This window comes from Pagrus major, chromosome 4 (assembly GCF_040436345.1).
Source record: "Pagrus major chromosome 4, Pma_NU_1.0".
Classification (NCBI taxonomy): domain Eukaryota; kingdom Metazoa; phylum Chordata; class Actinopteri; order Spariformes; family Sparidae; genus Pagrus; species Pagrus major.
In genome coordinates this window covers 19,561,753-19,581,525 of record NC_133218.1, presented here as the reverse complement: position 1 = coordinate 19,581,525, position 19,773 = coordinate 19,561,753, and the positions used below count along the sequence as shown (strand labels likewise).

Here is a 19,773-nt window from a genome sequence, read left to right as displayed (position 1 = left end):
ATGTTATGCCTGATCGGTGTATGTCCATTGGTCAGATTCTCGTTTTTGGTTTCAGTGCTGAAGGTATGAAAGATCAATGAAAATACAATGCTGCCATCATCAGAAAGTACATGTATAGTGTAGAGAAATGGTCCCAATATAAATAGGATGCATGACACATAAATGAAACAAAATGTGACAGTTTGTAAACCTTTTTTGACGTATTGAAAACAGTATAAAGACAGTATATATATTTATTATATCGTTTATTATATATAGTATTTATGATTCTGATCTAATGTTTGACTTCATAAACTTCATTGATCTTAAAAAAAAATAAATGCTTATTCTGTTTCACATCATGTCCCATTATTTTTGGAACTGGCATTGTAACTATCAAGGGACACAAACTAACATTTATTTTGTGTTTTATCAAATAGTTCACCATTTTTTCCCTTGTAAACTAAATACTTAATCCTCTCTGAGGCTTCTAACGATCCTTTAATTGAAACAATCTGAAAAGGAAAAGTCACTTTTTGGATGAACGATTCATCCACACTTAAACCGTAACGTGTAATAAGGGGTTCATGAGATATTCATCTTGGTATAGATTTGATTCAAAGTGTCCCTCTCTTATGTAGTTTTTTGTGTTAACAGTGATTGAAGTTGATTTTTATAATGCAACAGAGCTGAACCACAGTTTTAATAACAAATGATCACTATTTTTTATAACATTGCACTTTTTTAAACCAAGTTACAAAATGTTTAACAGTGAAGAGACCGGAGAAGGAGGTGAAAGTAGGATTTTGAAAATCCAATATTACTTCTTTTTTTAATAAATAAAAGAATTACAACTTAAAAACACAAAAACATTTTGATGGAAACAGTATTTCTTTGTGCCTGGAAGCGTCAGTCATGGCCACCAACAACAAGTATGTAAACACAATCCACTACACAAAGTAAAGACAAATACCCCTCTGTGTTAATGCACTGCAGGAAAATGTAAAAAGATTACACATAAAACTAAATATAACATGAAAATAGCTACACACATACAGTTACATTGCACGTTATGGAAGATAAGACGAGGACATGTACAGTGTGAGATGTCACAGAGCTTCTCTCTCTCTCTCTCTCTCGATTACACTCGTCAGAGTCTGGTTTTTAGTGCAGAGCAGTGTTTAGCAGGCACATGGTCAGTTTGACATTCAATGGTAACTAGTGCAGGATTTCTCTTTAAATCTAACATCAGTAAATACATTCTGATGACCGTTTTCTGTGAGCTGCTAATATTTCATTATCTTCATTTCTTACTTTTCACTATTGAGTACTACACTGGGGATTACATACAGCTGAATGGAGATCCTAAAAGTGAATAAATAAAGACAGTTTGTTTTGTAGTCTTTGTAGGAGAAGCTATTGTAGTTTTTAGGCAACTCTAAAACTGTCATCACAGATAAATTCACAGTAGTACAATGATTAAAATAAACTACAAGTACCTTCTAATAAATACTGCAGATAGAGGGTTTGCACTTCAGTAGGAATCCAAAATTGCAATCGGCAATAATCTAGACATTATAATGTGAGATGGTCAACTATGTGGAACATTTAGGCAAATTTGAATCACACAAAACGTTCTCCTCATTTTACTTGTACATGAAAATGTAAACATGAAGTTAAACTGTCAGATTTGGTCACTGTGATGTTACAAGGAATAGAGAAACTTGGGTTAGAAAGTTCGGACGCAACTGATGAAATAAAAAAAAAGAACATTTTCAGTGACTTTCAACAGAAAACAAAATCATTCACACGGACAGCGGAGAGAGAAATTATCTGTTGTTCCACATAATGTGTGAGAAAGTACTTGTGCTTCTCTACTGAACAGTCACACGGCTGTGCTTCTTATTGATTAAAGATTATTGATTCTTGCTAAAAGAGTGAAGATAGGTATTAGCTGAAATGATTTTAGGGTGTGTACAGTATCAGTAGCTATATGTAATCACTGTTGAGGAGCAGGTCATGGAGAGAAATGTAACAGATGATATACATGTATAGCAGAAGACCTTGTAACAGTCTGAAGGAGGCATTTCTGAAGACGTCAAAATGTAGCTGATGATGACGATGAAGCAGTGGATTGAGTCTGTTAACTCCAGAAGAAGAGGAAGAGGAAGATTTGGTCCAAAAGGCAGTGTCATGTTATTGTGTGCGTTACGATGACAGCCTTTCTGAACGTCCGAATAAGACTTAACTTCTTCTTCTGTCAGCTTTGTTAGAGTCGCATCGGTAACCTTTCAGCCCTGAAGGCGCTCTGGTCATGTGATTGTTTTGCGTTCGGCCCGGGGAACCCATTTGTGTGTGGTGACTCTCCAGAGCACTGGCGCCAGCAGCAAACTGAGGGTGGTGACGCTGAGAACCAGCAGGTACACCTGCACAGAGAGAGATACTAGTGTTAGAGACTGAGATCATTCAGTTTCTATTTATTTATTTCGAGACATCTTGTTGTTCACTAATTTTCCCAAATGTACAGTCAACATGAACATTTTTACACCAAAGCTGAAGCAAAAAGCTAATTAATCATCTTTATTGTAGAGTCAAAACAATTAAGGGATTAGTCAAGTGACATAAAATGTATTGCAAACAATTATGATGAATCAATTTATCGTTACAGTGGATTAATCCAGCAAAACTGGCAAATATTCTCCAGGTTGAGCATCTCAAATGTGAGGATTTGTTGCTTTTTTGTGTTTTATATAATTTTGAATATTATATATATTGATTAAAATTGAATATTTTTAGTCAGACAATACAAGGCATCTGAAAATGTCATCTTGGGCTTCACACAAGGCGGCAAATTAAAAATATGTGGTAAGAAAAGCAAGTGAATATAAAAATGGACTGTGACACCTACGACTGTTTGAAGAATAAAATAACTGTCAGTATTTATATATCTAGTCATCACTGACCTCTCTGGAGATGATGCGAGCACGACGTGCACGGCTGCTCAAGACAAAGGAGAATTCGCTGACCTGGGCCAGACCGGCTGACACGATCCACCGGATGTGTCGAGAGCCCGGCGGCAAGATCGCTGACAACACGAGTACGGCCATCACGAACTGGGAGACAATGCGGAGTAAAGTGGAGAGAGTGGGGAGTGAGAGTCTGAAAGGTGAACAGGAGAGGGAAGAAAGAGTAGAAAGAGAGAAAAAGTCTTTACCTTCATAATGACGAGCGAGAGCGTCAGCACCAGCAGAATGGTGAGCTCATACAGCACGAACGTCGGGAACACGTGGAGACCTGCAGCATCAGACCAACACACACATGATGAGTAAAGCCTCACTGTACAGAAGCTCAGATCTGTCATAAATTGTCATGTTGGATCTGACCTATAGAGGCGAAGAAGATGATGGCGAGGAAATCTCGGATTGGCTCGATGCATCCCATGACCTCCGCTGTAACCATGTGACCCTGAGTGGACAGCAAAGCTCCAGCCAGGAAACATCCCAGCTCCATAGAAACATCCAGAAAATCTGTTGCCTACAGTGTCAGTCAGCAAGAGAAAAAATCAACACAAACAGCTTCTTCACAGCACAACATTTGTAGAGAAATGCAGGAAAACTAAAAAAGAAGGGAAAACAGAGAGGAATAAACGATTGAAAGCAAAGTTTTACCGTCAGCATGAAAAAGACGAAAGCTGCCATCCCCAGCACCAGGATCTCCTTGTTGCCTTTGCTCTCCGCGTGCAGTTTCTTGTAATAGGGGCCGATTAGGAATGATTTGAGTAACAAACACAGCAGCAGCACAGCAGCCAGAGAGACCAGGACCTGGGCCAGGAGGTACAATACACGGAGACTTCCAAACAGGAAGCTGTGTTTCACAAAAGGAACAACAGATTTAGATGCTGTGTGTCTGTGCACAAATATAAACATGCAAAGGACAAAGAGGTTGCTTCTAAGTGCTGTATCGTAGGCAACCGGACTTGTTTCAGTTTCTTGAAGAAGTTTCACCTCTCATCCAAGAGGACTGAAAACAAGTCCAGTCCAGATATAGCACTATTACCTGGATGACTGAGAACTGTCATCAACAACAAAGAGGCTCACTGACCTGCCCAAGTCTCCACTCTGTGCCTGGATCAGAGTCGGCATGACGGCAATGAAGAGACCGAGCTGAACATCCTGCATCACTAACATGCCGAGGAGAACGCTGCTGTAGTCCAGATCACCTGCCACACACAAAACCACACACACACACACACACACACACACACACACACACACACACACACACACACACACACACAACTGACTAGCAGGTCTGAATACAAGTTAAATAAAGGCAGCTTTCTCATTATTTAGTGATGCTTTGAGAATATACTATACTGAACAAATGAATGGGATATACATGTATTCCACTTTGTTACTACACAGCATTCAAAAGATTTGTTCCCTTGTTTCAGTGGTGACCTTGACTGAGTTGACACTATGATCTACGTTCATTTCTATGCACAGATGTACCTACATACCTTCTTTCTCCCCTCTGCTTCCTCCTGCTAAGAAGCGGGACACCAGTGGAGTGCTGGACAGGGACAGACAAGTGGAAATGAAGACAGTCTGTGTGGGTCGAATATACAGGACTTGTCCCCACAACAAACCGGCCGCCACCATCAGCAGACTCAGGTAGCACGAGCCCTGAACTGATATCTTCCACACCTACACACAGAGACACACAAACACGCAGAGTTTGTATACAGTACACTGTCATTCACCCAAATCATGGAAGAAAGTAAGTAACTAAATACTAAAAGCAGCTTTATTGTAAAAAATTAAAAATCTAATGAAAGAATAAGGTCAAAAACTAAAATATTCAGGGACGGGGGAATATTTTTAACTTGGAACAATACAGATATTTGCCAATTTTCAATAAAAGTTAACATAGGGATGAGCTACTGAGAATACATATATATATATATATATATATATATAAATGTGATGGATGGCGGGAATAAAATCTAAGTCCCTTTCTGCAGGTTGTTCACCTTTCGAAGCCGCTCAGGTGAGAACTCCAGTCCCACCACAAAGAGAGTGAAGAACACACCTAACTCCCCCAGAGTCTCCACCTGGACCATAGACTGCAAGACAGAGAGACAGAGGCCGACATGAACAACCAGCAGAGTAATTTTAGACTCTTCAAAACAAACACACACACAAACACACCTTGATGCTGTTGAGGCCAGAAGGGCCGAGTAGGACGCCGCAGATTATATATCCAAACATAGGAGGAAGACCGACCAGAGTGCAAATCCAACCACAGGGCAAGGACAACATCACCACCGACACCAAGTCCTGCACACACGATGCAAAAAACATGATTAAAGATTCAAAACAAATGAATGCAGTATTTCCACTTTTTATTCAGCCTGGAGGAACAAACTGACCTTGATGAAGTGATGGTCTGCTCTCGGCATCGTGGAGTCCCGTGGTTTGGTCAGGACGTACTGGTTGTTCTGCGAGTCGATGAGCATGCTCAGTCCCAGGTCATCCTCTACTTCCTTCTGCCGGGACTTATTCTTCCTCTTCCCTCCACTCTCCTCATCATCCTCCACTCGCAACACTGCCTCCACATTCACTCCTTTCATCTTGACAACAGCGAGTATGAAGGTAAGTCCCGATAAGATGCTTTCATGGAAAAACAGGTGTATTCACGTGTAATGTGCTACCTGTTTGTTGTTATCAAAGGCGTGCTCCTCGATCTCCTCCTCTAGCCGGTCTGCTGCCTTCCTGACGTCCTCCAGGATCTCGTCCAGCATGGACAGGGTCTTGTTCTGGGCTAAAGCGCTCTTCACAGCTTCCTGCTGGTGCTTCTCAGCAGCCACTAGCTCCACATACTCCTGTTCCTCCTGAACGGTGACAGCAAAACCCGACAGACAGGTGCGTGTTAGAAATGACAGGCATGTTAGCAGAGACACGTGTGGCAGTTAACACACCCAGGAAACTCACACTAAATACACTCATAGGACCAGTAACATACAATTATACATGATATTAGGGTTGGTAATCACAGAGCAACTCACGATACAATAGAATGAATCACAATGTTTGTTTACAATAACGTTGTGGTAGAAAACCCTGCATCACACATTAGCTTTCATACAATTAACTTTTCATCATGTTATTTCAAAATACTTACATCTCATTCACTTAAAAGTACGTTTGATGCTTTCATATCTAATTAATAAAATCAATTTTGTGCTTCCAGAGCTTGTGATGGACATTTTGTACTATTTTTACTTATAAACTAAACAACTAATAAACTAAGGGGGGAAAAAATAAACGTATTAATTAATAAAGAAAATACCTGTTACATGCAGCTCTATGTATGTATCAGATCCTCTCTCTTGCACTCTGATGTAGTCTCCATGAATGACCACTGCTCACCTTTATAGCTGCCTCCCTGAGGGCCTCCAGCCTCTGCCTGCTGCTCTCCTTCATGTTGACCACGTCCCTGTAGTCTCCCTGCAGCGCCCTCTGCAGGCTGTGCACCGCCTGGAACACCAGGTGTTCGCTCTCATTCAGCTCCTTCTGGAAAACCTCCAGTGTGTGAACCTGAACGCAGACAAGGAGACAAATTTCAGTTATTAAACTATAAAATATCTGACGTCCTCTTTTACTGAAGCTCCTGTATATATATGGCTTTTGTCATATGTCTCATGTCTTCATCAAAGATAGATTGGAAAGGATTACGTCTGTGAAAGGCTGAGAACTCTGAGAAAAATAATCCACTTGATTTCACAATCAAGCAAAAGTGCCAAATAATCTCTTGTTCCATGTCCTCCAATGAATGAGTGTTTTCTGCTTTTGTCTGTTTTGTGTCTGAGTAAGTTTAATGTCTTTTGGTTTTGAGCAAAATAAAAAATCTGAAGATTAAAAGAAGTGTTCTTGAATATCATAACAGGCTTTGGATTAATTTACTGACTGATAATTATTAATGAAAACACTTAGTTACTTGCTTAGTTGTGGCTGTGGCTCTTGCTACTATATAGTTAAGGCCATACATGCGTTGTTTGTTTTTAAAGCTCTGGAGAAGGCCCTCAGTGATATAAATATATTGTCTTTTTTAATGATTTAGCCCCCACAATAAAGGATTGGCTTATATTTCCTTCCTCATTTGTTGTATTTTCTTACATTTAAAGGGCCTGGATTGCCTTCTGGTTTGAGTTGATAGTTAGTTTCTGCTCTAATCTAACCAGGCCATCGGCTGTCAGGTATGAAATATGAACATGGAGGCTATTATTGTTGAACTATTGTGCAAACAGGAATGTGTCAACACACAGACAGACAAAGACACCACACTGAAGACTTACAGACGTTGTGTCTCACACACTATGTACTTTACCAGCCCATGAATATACAGCTAAACAGCCACTAACAAATCACTGCATTATGATCCAAATAAAGAGCCTTTGCTCCGTTTGCTACCTGGAAGTGCCTCTCGGGCTCTGAAAGGGCCCGGTCTCGTCCAACAGCATCAGCGGCGGCTGCCAGCTTCTTGACAACCACATTCTTCTGACGCAGGAGACCCACCAGCCGCTTGCAGTTGCTGGCCACCCAGCTGTGGCCGTGTGTGGCCCCTTTGCTCCGATAAAGTTTGATGGCGTGCTGGGCCACCTGGTCCTTCTGCAGCACGACGAGTGCCCCCACCGTGCCGAAGCACAGCAGCCAACATACAACATGCATCCAAACCTCTACTTCTGTCTTCACCCGAGGGTGGAGATCAATAAAGAGAGAGAGACCTGACAGACAGATGACAGCAGGAAGGACATGGTCGTTACAAAGATCAACAGAAAAAAGAACAATAACGAGGAGATTACGATGATACATATTGCCTGTACTCAAATAGTAAAGCTTCAAGTCAGAAGAGTTTTAATTACTGTGATTTGTTTCTCTTAATGTCAACAAATCCCATTAAAAGACAAAAACCAACAACTGAATTGATCATCCTAACAAGTACTGCCTGTGTATCCAAAGCTTGATATAGCTAAATTCCTTTGTGCCATGATAGAGCTCAGTTGTTATAAAAAAAATATATATATATATATTTAAAAACACATAATAGCTCCATAGTTTTGCACTGGTGAGTTAGGGTTATAAAATATTCACTATCTCACCAAGTCTTCAGCTAAAAATAGTCCCAAAACACAAATATTTCCTAAAGAATCCAGTGTTTTACAGCTGTTTCCAGCAAGTTTTCTTTAAATCAAAGTACATATTTGTTTTTTAGGGTCAACGTCTAAAACAGGTAAAAATGAGTGTGGTGCTGAGAGCCACTGATGAGGCAGGGAGGTAGGAAAATCAAAAGATTGACTAACACATTGTTTGTTGTGGTCTTTTCATGGGATTTGTTAATAATAACACATTTATATAAATAACAGATTTGCCAGACACGCCCTTTAAACCAAACATAATGACAGTATTAATCCTAAAATTTGATATTGATAATCCTTTTTTCATGTGAGCTACACTGTGCTTTTATGCGCTCTGTGCTTCTTACTTAAGTCATCTCAAGAGACGCTTTAATCTTTGGCTGAAAGCCTCAGCAACAGCTGTGTGTACACACCTGTGGCCTGTCCTACTGGATGCTTTAAGTAGCTAATAGCACCTTGTCATGCTGTGTTAAGTGCTCTTGGCTTGACTGAGCACGTCACATATACAGTATAAATTCCAGTAGGGCTATTTTGTCTACACCTAATGTGTTGTGGCATTTCCCCCGTGCCTAGAATAACAAAGTGTGCCAAATTAAGAGCCTAATATGTTTCTACAACAGCGTAATGACTGAATGCATTCAAGTCATATATAAGCTGGACCGCACCTTTGTGAGCATGAGTCGAACTGACGGATGTTTACTTTCCAAACTGCTCCCGTGTCCTGCTTGATATGTCTTGACTGCAGCTGCTCCGCTACTGTTGCTAGAAATCAAAAACACAATAGCATTGGATTAATCTATAATTTAATAAACTGATCGTAACATTGATTTGTGTCTTAGAACTGAATCTGAAAAGGTAAAAAGTAATTATAGTAGGGCGGACCGATAATCAGCCTCACCCTCGAGGCAAATATTCAGCATTTTTCTGATGATCAGTATTGCTGTTTTTTTGTGTGTCTAATTGCCGCTTAAATGAATTAATTTGATGCAGCAGTCTGTCTCTGTCTGTAGTATCACTCTGTGGTCTCACTCAATGTTAAACATGGGACGATATGAAAGTTTCACAATTATCCTGTCCAACATATTTGCGATTCACAATATTATCCTGAGAATCGTCAAAATACTCTTCTTTAAAATAAAAACTAAAATTGCAATGAAACATACTAGAATTACTTTAACCTTACATTTGGTGAGAAAACAATTATTGTATTTGCATCAAAGATAGGACAGATTTTTTTTAGTGAAAAACAATCAAAGGAAGTAATCATAACTCATGAGGTCTTCCTTCACAACTAAAGGATTAATAAATGGTGGTAACCTCACCTCCTTGTTTCAGTTTGGAATGTGTTGTATCTACACACATCTGATTGAGCATTTTGTGGGAGATGAATGTGCAAGCCATGCCTTCAACTGTGGTGACAGGCTTAGGTACATCAAAAGAAATCAGGAAACCAATATATGACTGTGAGGATATTCACTATTATATCGATTTACGATATCTCGATTATGAAAATTCATCACGATCAACTTATTGTGTTTTAATGATTCAAATCTGCAAAGTAACTACAAAATCAAGCTATCAAATAAATGTAGAGGAGTGAAAGTATAAAACAGTAGAAAATTACTTAAAGGTGTACTATACAGTTTGGGGGAAGAAATTTTAATTAACCCTTCATTGACTGATGTGTTTTTACACCGAAACAAACTCTCTTTGTTTTCATGACTGAATAAACTGAGTTTAAAAGGACAACGCAATTTCTTACTGTTTTACTTTGTTTATATTTGGCGGACCCTGCCACCTTTCTAGCTTCAAACAGTGTTCTGAGGATCTTATTGTCCTCTGAGAAAAGCTTCTTTATTCAGTTATTGAATTATATAAATGCATTTCTGAGTTTATATTCTAAATATTAGAAATCCGAGTTGGAATTTCTTCTCCAAAACTACACAGTGCCCCTTTAAGTACAGTACCTGAGTGAACTGTAGTTAGTTAAGTAACTACACTGGTTACACTGATTACTCTACATTTTTAAACTAGGATTTTTAGTTTTACTGCGAGTGCATACCTGTTCCCAATATCTGTTACTGGTCTACTTGATTACTAATAATTGATATTGGTATCAACCCCGACAGAAACATCTTGCTCGATACCTAAACCTCAGCTGTTAAAGTAATATAATGTGTAAGTGGCCAATGTCAACACTCAAGTAGTAAAATGTAATTAAGTAAAATTGTAATCAAGTACAGATACTTGGGTTTTTTTAGTTTCCACCACTAATGTTTGACTGGCTCTGACTTTTGGTAACTAAAATACCTGCAGGGTTGCTCTATACTGATGGACAAACATGTAAGCTTCAGTAGGAAAACAAATGTCATCCCTACAATGGAAGTCAAAGAAATCATGACAGCAGACAGCACACAGACACACACACACCCCAGACATGAATCACACATCAGGAAGCACCACAGGGCGGTGTAATTAAATACATGTTCAATGTCCCAAACACACATTTCTCTACCCTTTACACTTGAGCACATCAGTGGAAACAGAAACAAAGAGAAAGGCTGCAACTACCTGCGAAATATGAACGCTGTCCTGGCTCTCAGCTCCACTCCACGACTGAAGGAGAAGCTGAAGAAGCAGAAGAAGGGAACAATCATGCTGTTGTACCGCACCACCACCGACACCCCTCCTCCTGTGCCACATAGCTGCAGCCAGCGTCGATGCAGTCAGTCAGGCAGGCAGGCGTTCACCAAATTACTTCGCGACCAACTTCATGTTTACCTCGATCTTCAACCCTCGGTAACACTATTCGTGCTAGCAATGGGATGCTAACCTTACTTCGCCCAGGTAGGCACGTTGTTGTTAACTAAACCCCCATGAAAACTTGGACCAGTTTTAGTGTGTATAAAGTTCAACCTGTTTTCTGGTCCGGGGCTGTAAGTAAAGCTAAGTTAGCCCTCAATTTCAGGGCTGTCAGACCAGCTCCAGCCAGCTGAGTACACACACTCCCATGACACAAGCTAACACAACTTTGCTAACAGTAACCTAGCTAAGGAGCTGTCGCGTGCATTACTAGCGGTAACTTTTCTGGAAACAGCCCGTCAAGACGCGTCTAAATGTGTCGTTGACACAAACTGCGGCTGAAATTGAACAAAAAGGTGCATGGTTTTCTGTGAATAATCGCGTCGATTTAACTTTAATCCACCTTTAAATTACTTCCGAAACATCGTTAACAGCTTTGATATGGGATTTGTAGTTTTCAGATGTTAGCTAGCTGTCACTGCTACAGTGTCAAGTGCACTTAGTGTAAGTTATGACGGCTAGCTTTCCAATTTCGCCTCATTTTAATGGCTGCTTAACGTTATACATTTTCGTTTACACAAACAACAACATAGTTTGAGTCAAAAAGTTAAAAGCTCACTTTCATCGGCTGTCTTGGTCAAAACTTTTGTAACCAACAGTTTGATGTAAAACTACAAAGTGACCTTTTCCTCCTAATGTATGTCAGTTGAAGCACTTTGAGAACAAATAAATAGTTTAAGTCTATTAATAAAGAAAGCTATTGAGCTAAAGGTATTCAAAACACGGCCTGTGGGATTACAGTGCTCCAGGACAACATTTCCCATGATTCCAGTGGCCCTACAGTAGCGCAGTTCTCCTCCCGCATGCGCAGAAGCGATAATTGGATATCAAGTGGGCCAAAACAGCGTGTGATAAAATGGTAGGTAAGATTAAATAAGAGAAACCGGGGCAATGCTTTAGCTCCGTTAAACAAGTCCACAAACCGGTAACGGCTGTCATTGACGTTCAGGGGACACACCGATACGGGGGATCGGGGTGTCCTCGGCCAAGTGTCGCATTGTCAGGGTGATGTGTGTCGGGAATATGAGGGAAATGGAAGGTCAGTTGTTGGTATTTTGAGATCGGACACCCGCACTTGCGGCACGTACCTTTCCCTTTTTGGTAACTCGCCTGCGCTGCTGCCCCGGGTCAGGAGAGAGCCTGCAGGAGCAAACGTCCCCTCCCTGGGAAAACTGGGTCGCCTAACACTGGCCTGTCATGGTGAATTTGCTGTTTGATGATCGGGTGGGTCAGGTCTGCAGTTCTGCAAAGACGTGCAGTCCTCCCGACGAGTGTGTAGATTAAATCAACCCGAGGAGGTATCTTTGTGGTGCAGCTGGAAGTGCCCGTGTTTGTCGTCTTCTGTAATGCACTTGTACTAACATTCAGCCAGTTGCACGCCTGCAATGAGTCTTACTTTTTTTTTTTTTTTTTACTGTATGCACATATATCAGATCTTATAGACATGGCACGTTTTATTGAAGTATATTTAGATACAGGAACTTGCTTCCAGCCTGGAAGTTTTAGTGGAAATCAAAGCAATGCACTTTTAATCAAATGCTCAGAAAGTTCAGGCCATGTGTTGTATGTAGAAATGTTGATGTGCAGCTAAATGTTGATGTGCAGCCTCAACTCCACGTTCACGTCTCTGTATCTTATGTACCCAAGGCTGGATTATCAACCGGGCGAAGCAGGCATCTGTCCCAGGGCCCCAGACCGTCCATGGTCCTGGAGGTCCAAGATCATGTGTGGATCAGTTGCTTGTTTAGTAATATGCACAATAAAAAGTGAAATGTTTAACTTTTCACATAACCATAAAGCTCTGTGTTAAAATGAAACTTCAATCAATAAATATTTCACTTGATATTGTGCTTATACATTGCATATTCTTAACACATCTGTATGTAAACAACTTATCACAAAAGGACACAAAGCAGAGTATTTCAGAGTTTCTGTACATATCGTAATTGTTCGACTCCCTAATATCAGTATCAGTGTAGGCCCCAAAAATCCAGTATTGTTTTGGCTCTAGTTTTCAGATAACAGCTGTTTTCTGAGCAGAATGGTTTGGGGGAGTATGTGTAACAGGAGCCCACAGCCCTAACAGGTTAGTCCAGCCCTTGGTTAACATGTGTGCCCTGTTTGACTTCCAGCACAAGTTGAAGTCATCGCAGAAGGACAAGGTTCGGCAGTTCATGTCCTTCACACAGGCAGGGGAGAGGACAGCCGTGTACTGCCTGACGCAGAATGACTGGAAACTAGAAGTCGCGACAGACAACTACTTCCAGAATCCAGACCTCTACTACAAGGAATCCATGAAAACCTCAGTGGACCGCAAGAAGCTGGAACAGCTCTACAACAGATACAAAGGCAAGTTTATCAAGTTTAAAAATGAATGTTAACATCAGCATAGGATGCTTGTTACACTTCAGCACTGTTATGCTGACTCTCAGCTGTATTTGCAGACCCACAGGATGACAATAAGATAGGCATCGATGGGATCCAGCAGTTCTGTGATGACCTGACTCTGGATCCAGCTAGCATGAGCATACTTGTGGTGGCATGGAAGTTCAGAGCGGCTACGCAATGCGAGTTCAGCAGGAAAGAGTTCCTGGATGGCATGTCTGAGCTCGGGTAAGCAACACTCATACTGAAAAATACAATATTCGATCCAAGGTGATACTGCATTCTTTACACATTATTATTCATTTTTGGGTGAAGCTATCCTTTGATGAGCAGTAAGAAGTTGTTTGTTCACTCTTGTTGTTTTTTGTGTGAGCACAAATATTGAATCTCAAACTGTATATTTCTTTTAAACGTGAGTCCTAGAAGAATTAAACATTTTGTGTCACATACTTAATTTACATGATAAGACACCTAAGACTTCATATCGTGCCAGTTTGTGTGTGCTGTTCACCACAACTCATGATAACAGGATTGTTTTTAATGTCTCTTTCAGCTGTGACAGTCCTGAAAAACTCAAGGCGATCCTCCCCAGACTCGAGCAGGAGCTCAAAGACACAGGGAAGTTCAAAGACTTCTACCAGTTTACCTTCAATTTTGCGAAGAACCCCGGCCAGAAAGGTTTAGGTAAGCATTTAGAAAACATATGAACATGTAAAATATGTTTTTGAAGGTGCAGATCAGTTTAAAGTACTTTCACCTGGATTTACTTGATTTGAAAATGTGAATAACAAAATATTTAAATATCTTTCTCTTCTTTGTTTCCTAGACCTAGACATGGCTGTTGCTTACTGGAATCTAGTTCTCACAGGTCGCTTCAAGTTTTTGGATCTTTGGAATCGTTTCCTGCTGGTGAACCGACATTTTTGTTACATTTGTTTTCACCCTGTTATTTTAATTCCCTTCACATTTTGTCCATCCAGTGTACATACTGCATATAAAGGAGCAAAACTATTAGAAACACATTACGGTCGAATACAACACAAGTGACACATTTTTGGCACAACAACTACTCGGTTTCATTAAGTCTGTATTTATTTCCAGACTATTCAATTTATTTCTAAGAAATATCGGTCACTTCTAATATTCTCATCACTACAAATGTTTCTGTGCTGCATTCAGGAGCATCACAAGCGCTCAATTCCCAAGGACACGTGGAACCTCCTTCTGGACTTCGGAAATATGATTGCAGACGACATGTCGAACTATGATGAGGAAGGTGAGATTATAATTAAGTTTGTTCAGGGTAAAGGATAAAGGTCTGTCCATGCGTCTACACTCTGTGGTTGATTCCTCAAATCAAATCAATTTTATTTATATAGCCCAAAATCACAATCACATTGCCTCAGTGGGCTTTACAAACTGTGCAGTGAACAACATCCTCTGTCCTTAGACCCTCGATTCGAGTGAGGAAAAACTTGCCATATTGACCCTTTTAACAGGGGGAGAAAAAAAAGATGGAAGAAACTTCAGAAAGAGCCACAGAGGAGGGATCCCTCTCCCAGGACGGACGGACATTTAATAGATGTCGCATGTACAGAACAGAACAACAAAATCACAATTTACAAGTTGCACCGACAGAATATCTGACACAAATTATAATATATGTAAAGTGTAAGGATCCAGGAGACGACTGAGCAGGCCGAGCACCAAAGAACACTCATCGATCACATAAAGCTGCATGCAGATGATTCAATCAGACGTCCTGATTAACTCAGACTGCAGTAAATGTCAAGTCAGAGTAAGATCTTACAACTCTATGTATGTTAATGCCATGTGATGAACTGCACTTCACCTTTAACTGGCTGGAACAAATGTCATTTCTTTTATGTTTGAAGCTTTTCTTGAGGTTTTCTAATGAAACCTTGTCATCATATTTTATGTAAAGTAATTTATCAATTACCTAAACGCTTTTTAATTCAAATGTGTTGTATTGACTGACATATTTTTATGTTGTAGACCAAAACATGAAAATATCTTAAGCTTGTGCCCACCACAGACCTCATTTCAGGCATTTAACCAAAAAAACCTATTCAAAAAACCCCACTGACTTTGAGACGAGGGAACTGGAAGGGCTAAAATGCAAACTTATTTCCGGGCGCTCATTCATCGGCATTCTACGGTGCTAGAGCCAAGATGTTTGGGTTTTTTTTGTTATTCCTGGTTATATGAATGTAATTTCTGGTGCTGATAGATTGCTGCCTGTTCATACAGGTTTTGACTTTTGGACTTTATAACGCTTTGAAGATATTGGAAATGTTTGAATCACACAAGTTGGAAACAATCTTACAACAATCCTCTTTCTCTTGTTATAAACTCTATGCCTCACAGAAGGGAGGAGACACACAGTAGGTTTGACTCGGCCAGCTGTGGGCGCCTGTAAATGTTTAGTGTCCCAACCACCACATTATTGGATCATTGCCTCGATGTATTAAGTCATTACAGATCTAAGATGAGATGTAAGTAATATTCAGTGTTTTTCTGTCTCCACAGGGGCGTGGCCTGTCCTCATAGATGACTTTGTGGAGTTTGCTCGGCCGATTGTGACGGGGAGTAAGCGCAACATGACATAGTGTTTTGTCCCAGCATCATGCAGCGGATGGAGTTTATGTTTCTCCCAATTTTCTTTTTTTGAATGAGGATTTTCATACAAACAAGCCAAAAAGAGACTACTTCTCAACAGGCCTGACTGCAGCTTGCCGTTAAGATTGTTCTTCCAACTGCATAAAGATGCCTTGGCTGGGGAGTGACCTGGAACAGCCGATCAGAGAGGAAAGCAGGAGGGGAATCAACAAGAGAGAGATGATGTTTGTTTTATTGTCTGCTGGCAAGGACAGATTTTGTAATTGCAATATGGAAACGATGGGTACCCTAAAACTCATCACCCGAGGGCGAATCACCAACGGGTTTGGCTTTGAACTGCTGCTGTAGACTCTGCTCACCAGCCTGCACCCTTGGCACAATGAGGAGGGACGGTCACGGTGAACCTTCAGCACACGCAGAGGATTAAGTTATAGATGCAGTAGGATGTGGCCTCTTACGTTGTCAATTGTGAATGGAACAGTCCGTTAAAATCTGCATGTTTTCGTCAGCTAGAGTGAAGCAGTGCCATGGATGTGAAAAAATCAATTACATTATTTTCACTGAGATTTGCGAATGTGTAGCTCTCTAACAATCACACTGAGAGCAGAGAGAGTGTGCCTGCTCATCATTGTATGTGTGCGTGTGTGTGTGATTTTTGGGGTGGGGGTTTAAACATATTGCCTCTTTTACAATACAATGCTCAATATTTTCATTTGGTTTTATTATAAGTAGAAGTAAAGAAATGATGATTCGCCCTACCTGAGCAACAGTGAGAAGTTCAGATCCACACAGAGACAGAGCAGCATGCTTTTTGAGCTCAGCACCAGCAGATTTTGTTACAGTTGTCAAACACTGTACACACATATGAATAAGAATACATTTGGCTTTAGAGGAATGAAAATATATATCTGAGAAAACAGGTAAAGACATGTATAATCATGATTAGTACATAAGAAGCATTTAGGATCCTCATTTTTCAAATGCTCCTCAAGCATTTTGTTGACTTTAGTTGTGACCTGCTGTACACACAAAGAGAAACTGACTGGCACATTGACTGTTTTCTATTACCCAGGTGATGACAGTGACATGCCAACTCTTCAAACTGCACTGATTTACTGCTTTTTTCCGTTTTAGGTTGTTTTTTTTGTTTTTGTTTGTCAGGCAGCACTGTATACAGCGACAGAGCCACTCAGTTTACACAACAGTAGGTTCACTTACATACTAGACTTTTTAACGTACACATCCCAGCCAGGAGTATTTTGTTTACACTGTTTGAGGTTTTAGTCTGCTGCTTTTCATGGATTAGGAACTGCAGTGCGATGGCTATGGAGGACTGAAACAGTCAAAATCAAAGAAAAAAAAAAATTGTCTCTGTATTTCTGTGAATACAGAATTAAATGTGTTTAATTGTTTTTTTGCTGTTAAACATCAATAATATGCTTTATAAACCATTTATTAAGCAATTGTTACAGTTTGTAAACATCAGCTGCAATGATCCAAATCAACGAACTACACAGTATTTATTATATTAACCATTTACAAAGCATTTTAAACATCGGTTGCAACTTTATAATAAACAATTGCTTAATAAATGGCTTATAAAATATTTCATTGTTAACAGTGAAAAAACTATTAACTACATTTCAAATAACTGAATCAGCACTGCAATGGTATGTGATTTTCACGGTACACTAATCTTTCGAAAATATCATGGTTTAATGGTAGGATTGTATGTGTTGTTATGAATAGTATTATTATTTACAATGGCCCTTAAAGCAATGAAAACAAGGTTTTTATAATTTCACAAACTATTATATCCTAACAGACAGAATAAATCTTGACATAAATGTGAAATATATTTATATTTAATAACACTAACGTGGTAGAATTAAATACCTTGAATTAGCAAATGTACATGATACGATAATCGTCAGTTGTCATGGCACAGCATAAAACAACATATCGCTACAACCACACTAAAAATCTACCATTTATTAATGATGGATATTATCAAGTGTTACCAAACTGATAAATACAATGGAAAATAAAAACCAGAAGCAAATTTAAACAGAAATGTCAATTTGTCACATTTTATAGTCATTAATACCTGCATGTATTTATTTTTTAACATTATTTTTGTGCATTTAATGGCATATTGATTTACTTATTGAGCCGTTTATTAATGTCTTTATTTTGGATTTTGACTGTTTCTGTTTCCAAGAACTACGACAGAGAAAAGTTTAGGAGTGCTGCTCGTGCTGCCATCTAGAGGCATCTGTGCAGTATGGCATTTCTCAATCCCAGCTGCATGTTGTCGCGAGTATATGAGAACTGACTCAGCTGTGATGATGGATGTGGTCAGAAAACTTGAGCCTTTTATTCCATAGAGGTCAGTGCAGCAATGCTCTTCCTCCATAAATTAAGTGTTACTCTATATGTGTCAAACACTAATCAGCTCTGTGTTCGCTAAAGAGTGTGACAGAAGGTAGAGCTCAGGTACCAGTCGTCCTCTCCCAGTCAGAAGTCATGCTTTCTGTTTCCAAACAGCAACAAACTATGCTATCTTTGTCTAATTGTTGTCATGATAAACCGTTTGTGTTAAGATCAGGATGGATTATTTCCCCAGTGTATTACTCTGTCCTGTCAACATCTAACTACAGGGGAAATAATCACCTTTTGTTTTCTTTTAAGCTGACAAATTTGTGTTTAAGTTCTCATATTTATGTCAAATGAAGTCAGACATAAACTATGGTGCCGTGCATGAACTTGATTTCTGTCCCAGATTGAATGCAGACGAGCGGCAAAGAAACCAGCTTCCTCACGGCTGTTAAATAGTCTCTGCAGGAGCTGGTAAATGTGTGATGTTGTTCATCCTTGTGACTGAGCAAGTTAGATATGTGTTGGTGCAATGAAATATCCCATATTAAGTGTTTCTGACTGTTGCAACAGTGAGATGGTGTGAAAGCTTCTACATTGTTCTTTGAGATCTGACATCGTCTGTGATTCAGGAGCGAGAACATATTTCAGTATTCAGTTTGATAAATTTGGTACGTTTTTTATTTGTCAAATGTGTGGTCAGCTGTTTCTAGTCATGCAGATCATTCTTATCGAAACAGTATTATTTTCGCTGTCCAGAAAACAGGTATTTACAGAATATTATGGTTTGTCACAGAAGCAAATCATACATTGTTTTCTTTAAGAAAGTTGTCAATAAAGCATGTTGTTTTTAACATTCTTGTAAACAATGTTCTTCTATCTTCCAAGTGCAGCAGTTAGTCTGTTGAAAGTTTAGAACATTTAATTAACTGAGCCATTATGTTGTCAAGGTTAGGAATATGCTTGAATCCCAATATACTCCTTGAAAAATGCTTGATTTTTCAACATATTCAGGTGTAACATCTACACAGTAAGCTAAAAATCTTTTTAATATTTGTAACATACTGGCGTCATTTTTGTTGCCTCCTGGTGTTGAAATCAGTGAGATTTAGAGGTCGGATTTGCAACCCCAACCTACCAACAAACCAAAGTGTCAGTATTTGAAGACTTGGGAATGAGACTCAACAATGAACTATCTTACAAATTGGACCTCCTATTGAATGCTGATCAGTAGGATTGTTTTGTGCTAAAATCAGTCTCCCAAATATGTTTATGCCTCTGCACCAGCAATAGCCAAGGCTGTAGGCATTATGCTTTCAGGTTGTCCGTCCATA

The 19,773-nt window shown here is 39.6% G+C and overlaps 2 protein-coding genes across 3 annotated transcripts; one reads left to right on the top strand and one right to left on the bottom strand.

The window, feature by feature from the left end:
- Window positions 1-772: 772 nt before the first annotated feature.
- tmco3 (transmembrane and coiled-coil domains 3) lies at window positions 773-11,205 on the bottom strand. Its single transcript, XM_073464053.1, has 16 exons — window positions 10,958-11,205; window positions 10,748-10,804; window positions 8,842-8,938; window positions 7,452-7,765; window positions 6,411-6,578; window positions 5,693-5,872; window positions 5,411-5,611; window positions 5,190-5,318; window positions 5,012-5,104; window positions 4,499-4,685; window positions 4,081-4,198; window positions 3,648-3,843; window positions 3,363-3,513; window positions 3,194-3,273; window positions 2,943-3,092; window positions 773-2,405 (listed from the first exon to the last, which is right to left on the bottom strand). The coding sequence occupies exons 4-16, from the start codon at window positions 7,707-7,709 to the stop codon at window positions 2,292-2,294; spliced, it is 2,025 nt and encodes a 674-aa protein (XP_073320154.1). The 5' UTR covers window positions 7,710-7,765; window positions 8,842-8,938; window positions 10,748-10,804; window positions 10,958-11,205; the 3' UTR covers window positions 773-2,291.
- dcun1d2b (DCN1, defective in cullin neddylation 1, domain containing 2b) lies at window positions 10,783-19,293 on the top strand. Of its 2 annotated transcripts, none has more exons than XM_073464055.1 (7): window positions 10,783-11,023; window positions 13,171-13,387; window positions 13,483-13,651; window positions 13,977-14,107; window positions 14,250-14,332; window positions 14,603-14,699; window positions 15,974-19,293. In XM_073464055.1, the coding sequence occupies exons 2-7, from the start codon at window positions 13,213-13,215 to the stop codon at window positions 16,051-16,053; spliced, it is 735 nt and encodes a 244-aa protein (XP_073320156.1). In that variant the 5' UTR covers window positions 10,783-11,023; window positions 13,171-13,212; the 3' UTR covers window positions 16,054-19,293. The 2 variants fall into 2 exon arrangements, with proteins under 2 accessions (XP_073320156.1, XP_073320155.1); XM_073464054.1 differs by lacking the exon at window positions 10,783-11,023 and adding an exon at window positions 11,607-11,897.
- Window positions 19,294-19,773: the final 480 nt, after the last annotated feature.

Bases quoted from the DNA above. Each gene is read 5' to 3' on its own strand.
- tmco3 (XM_073464053.1), bottom strand. From the start codon at position 7,709: ATGCATGTTGTATGTTGGCTGCTGTGCTTCGGCACGGTGGGGGCACTC. The intron at 4,686-5,011 runs GTGAACAACCTG...CTCTGTGTGTAG, and splicing joins CACCTGAGCGGCTTCGAAAG to GTGTGGAAGATATCAGTTCA. The intron at 3,274-3,362 runs GTCAGATCCAAC...CTGATGCTGCAG, and splicing joins CATCTTCTTCGCCTCTATAG to GTCTCCACGTGTTCCCGACG.
- dcun1d2b (XM_073464054.1), top strand. The intron at 13,388-13,482 runs GCAAGTTTATCA...CTGTATTTGCAG, and splicing joins GCTCTACAACAGATACAAAG to ACCCACAGGATGACAATAAG. The intron at 14,700-15,973 runs GTGAGATTATAA...CTGTCTCCACAG, and splicing joins GTCGAACTATGATGAGGAAG to GGGCGTGGCCTGTCCTCATA.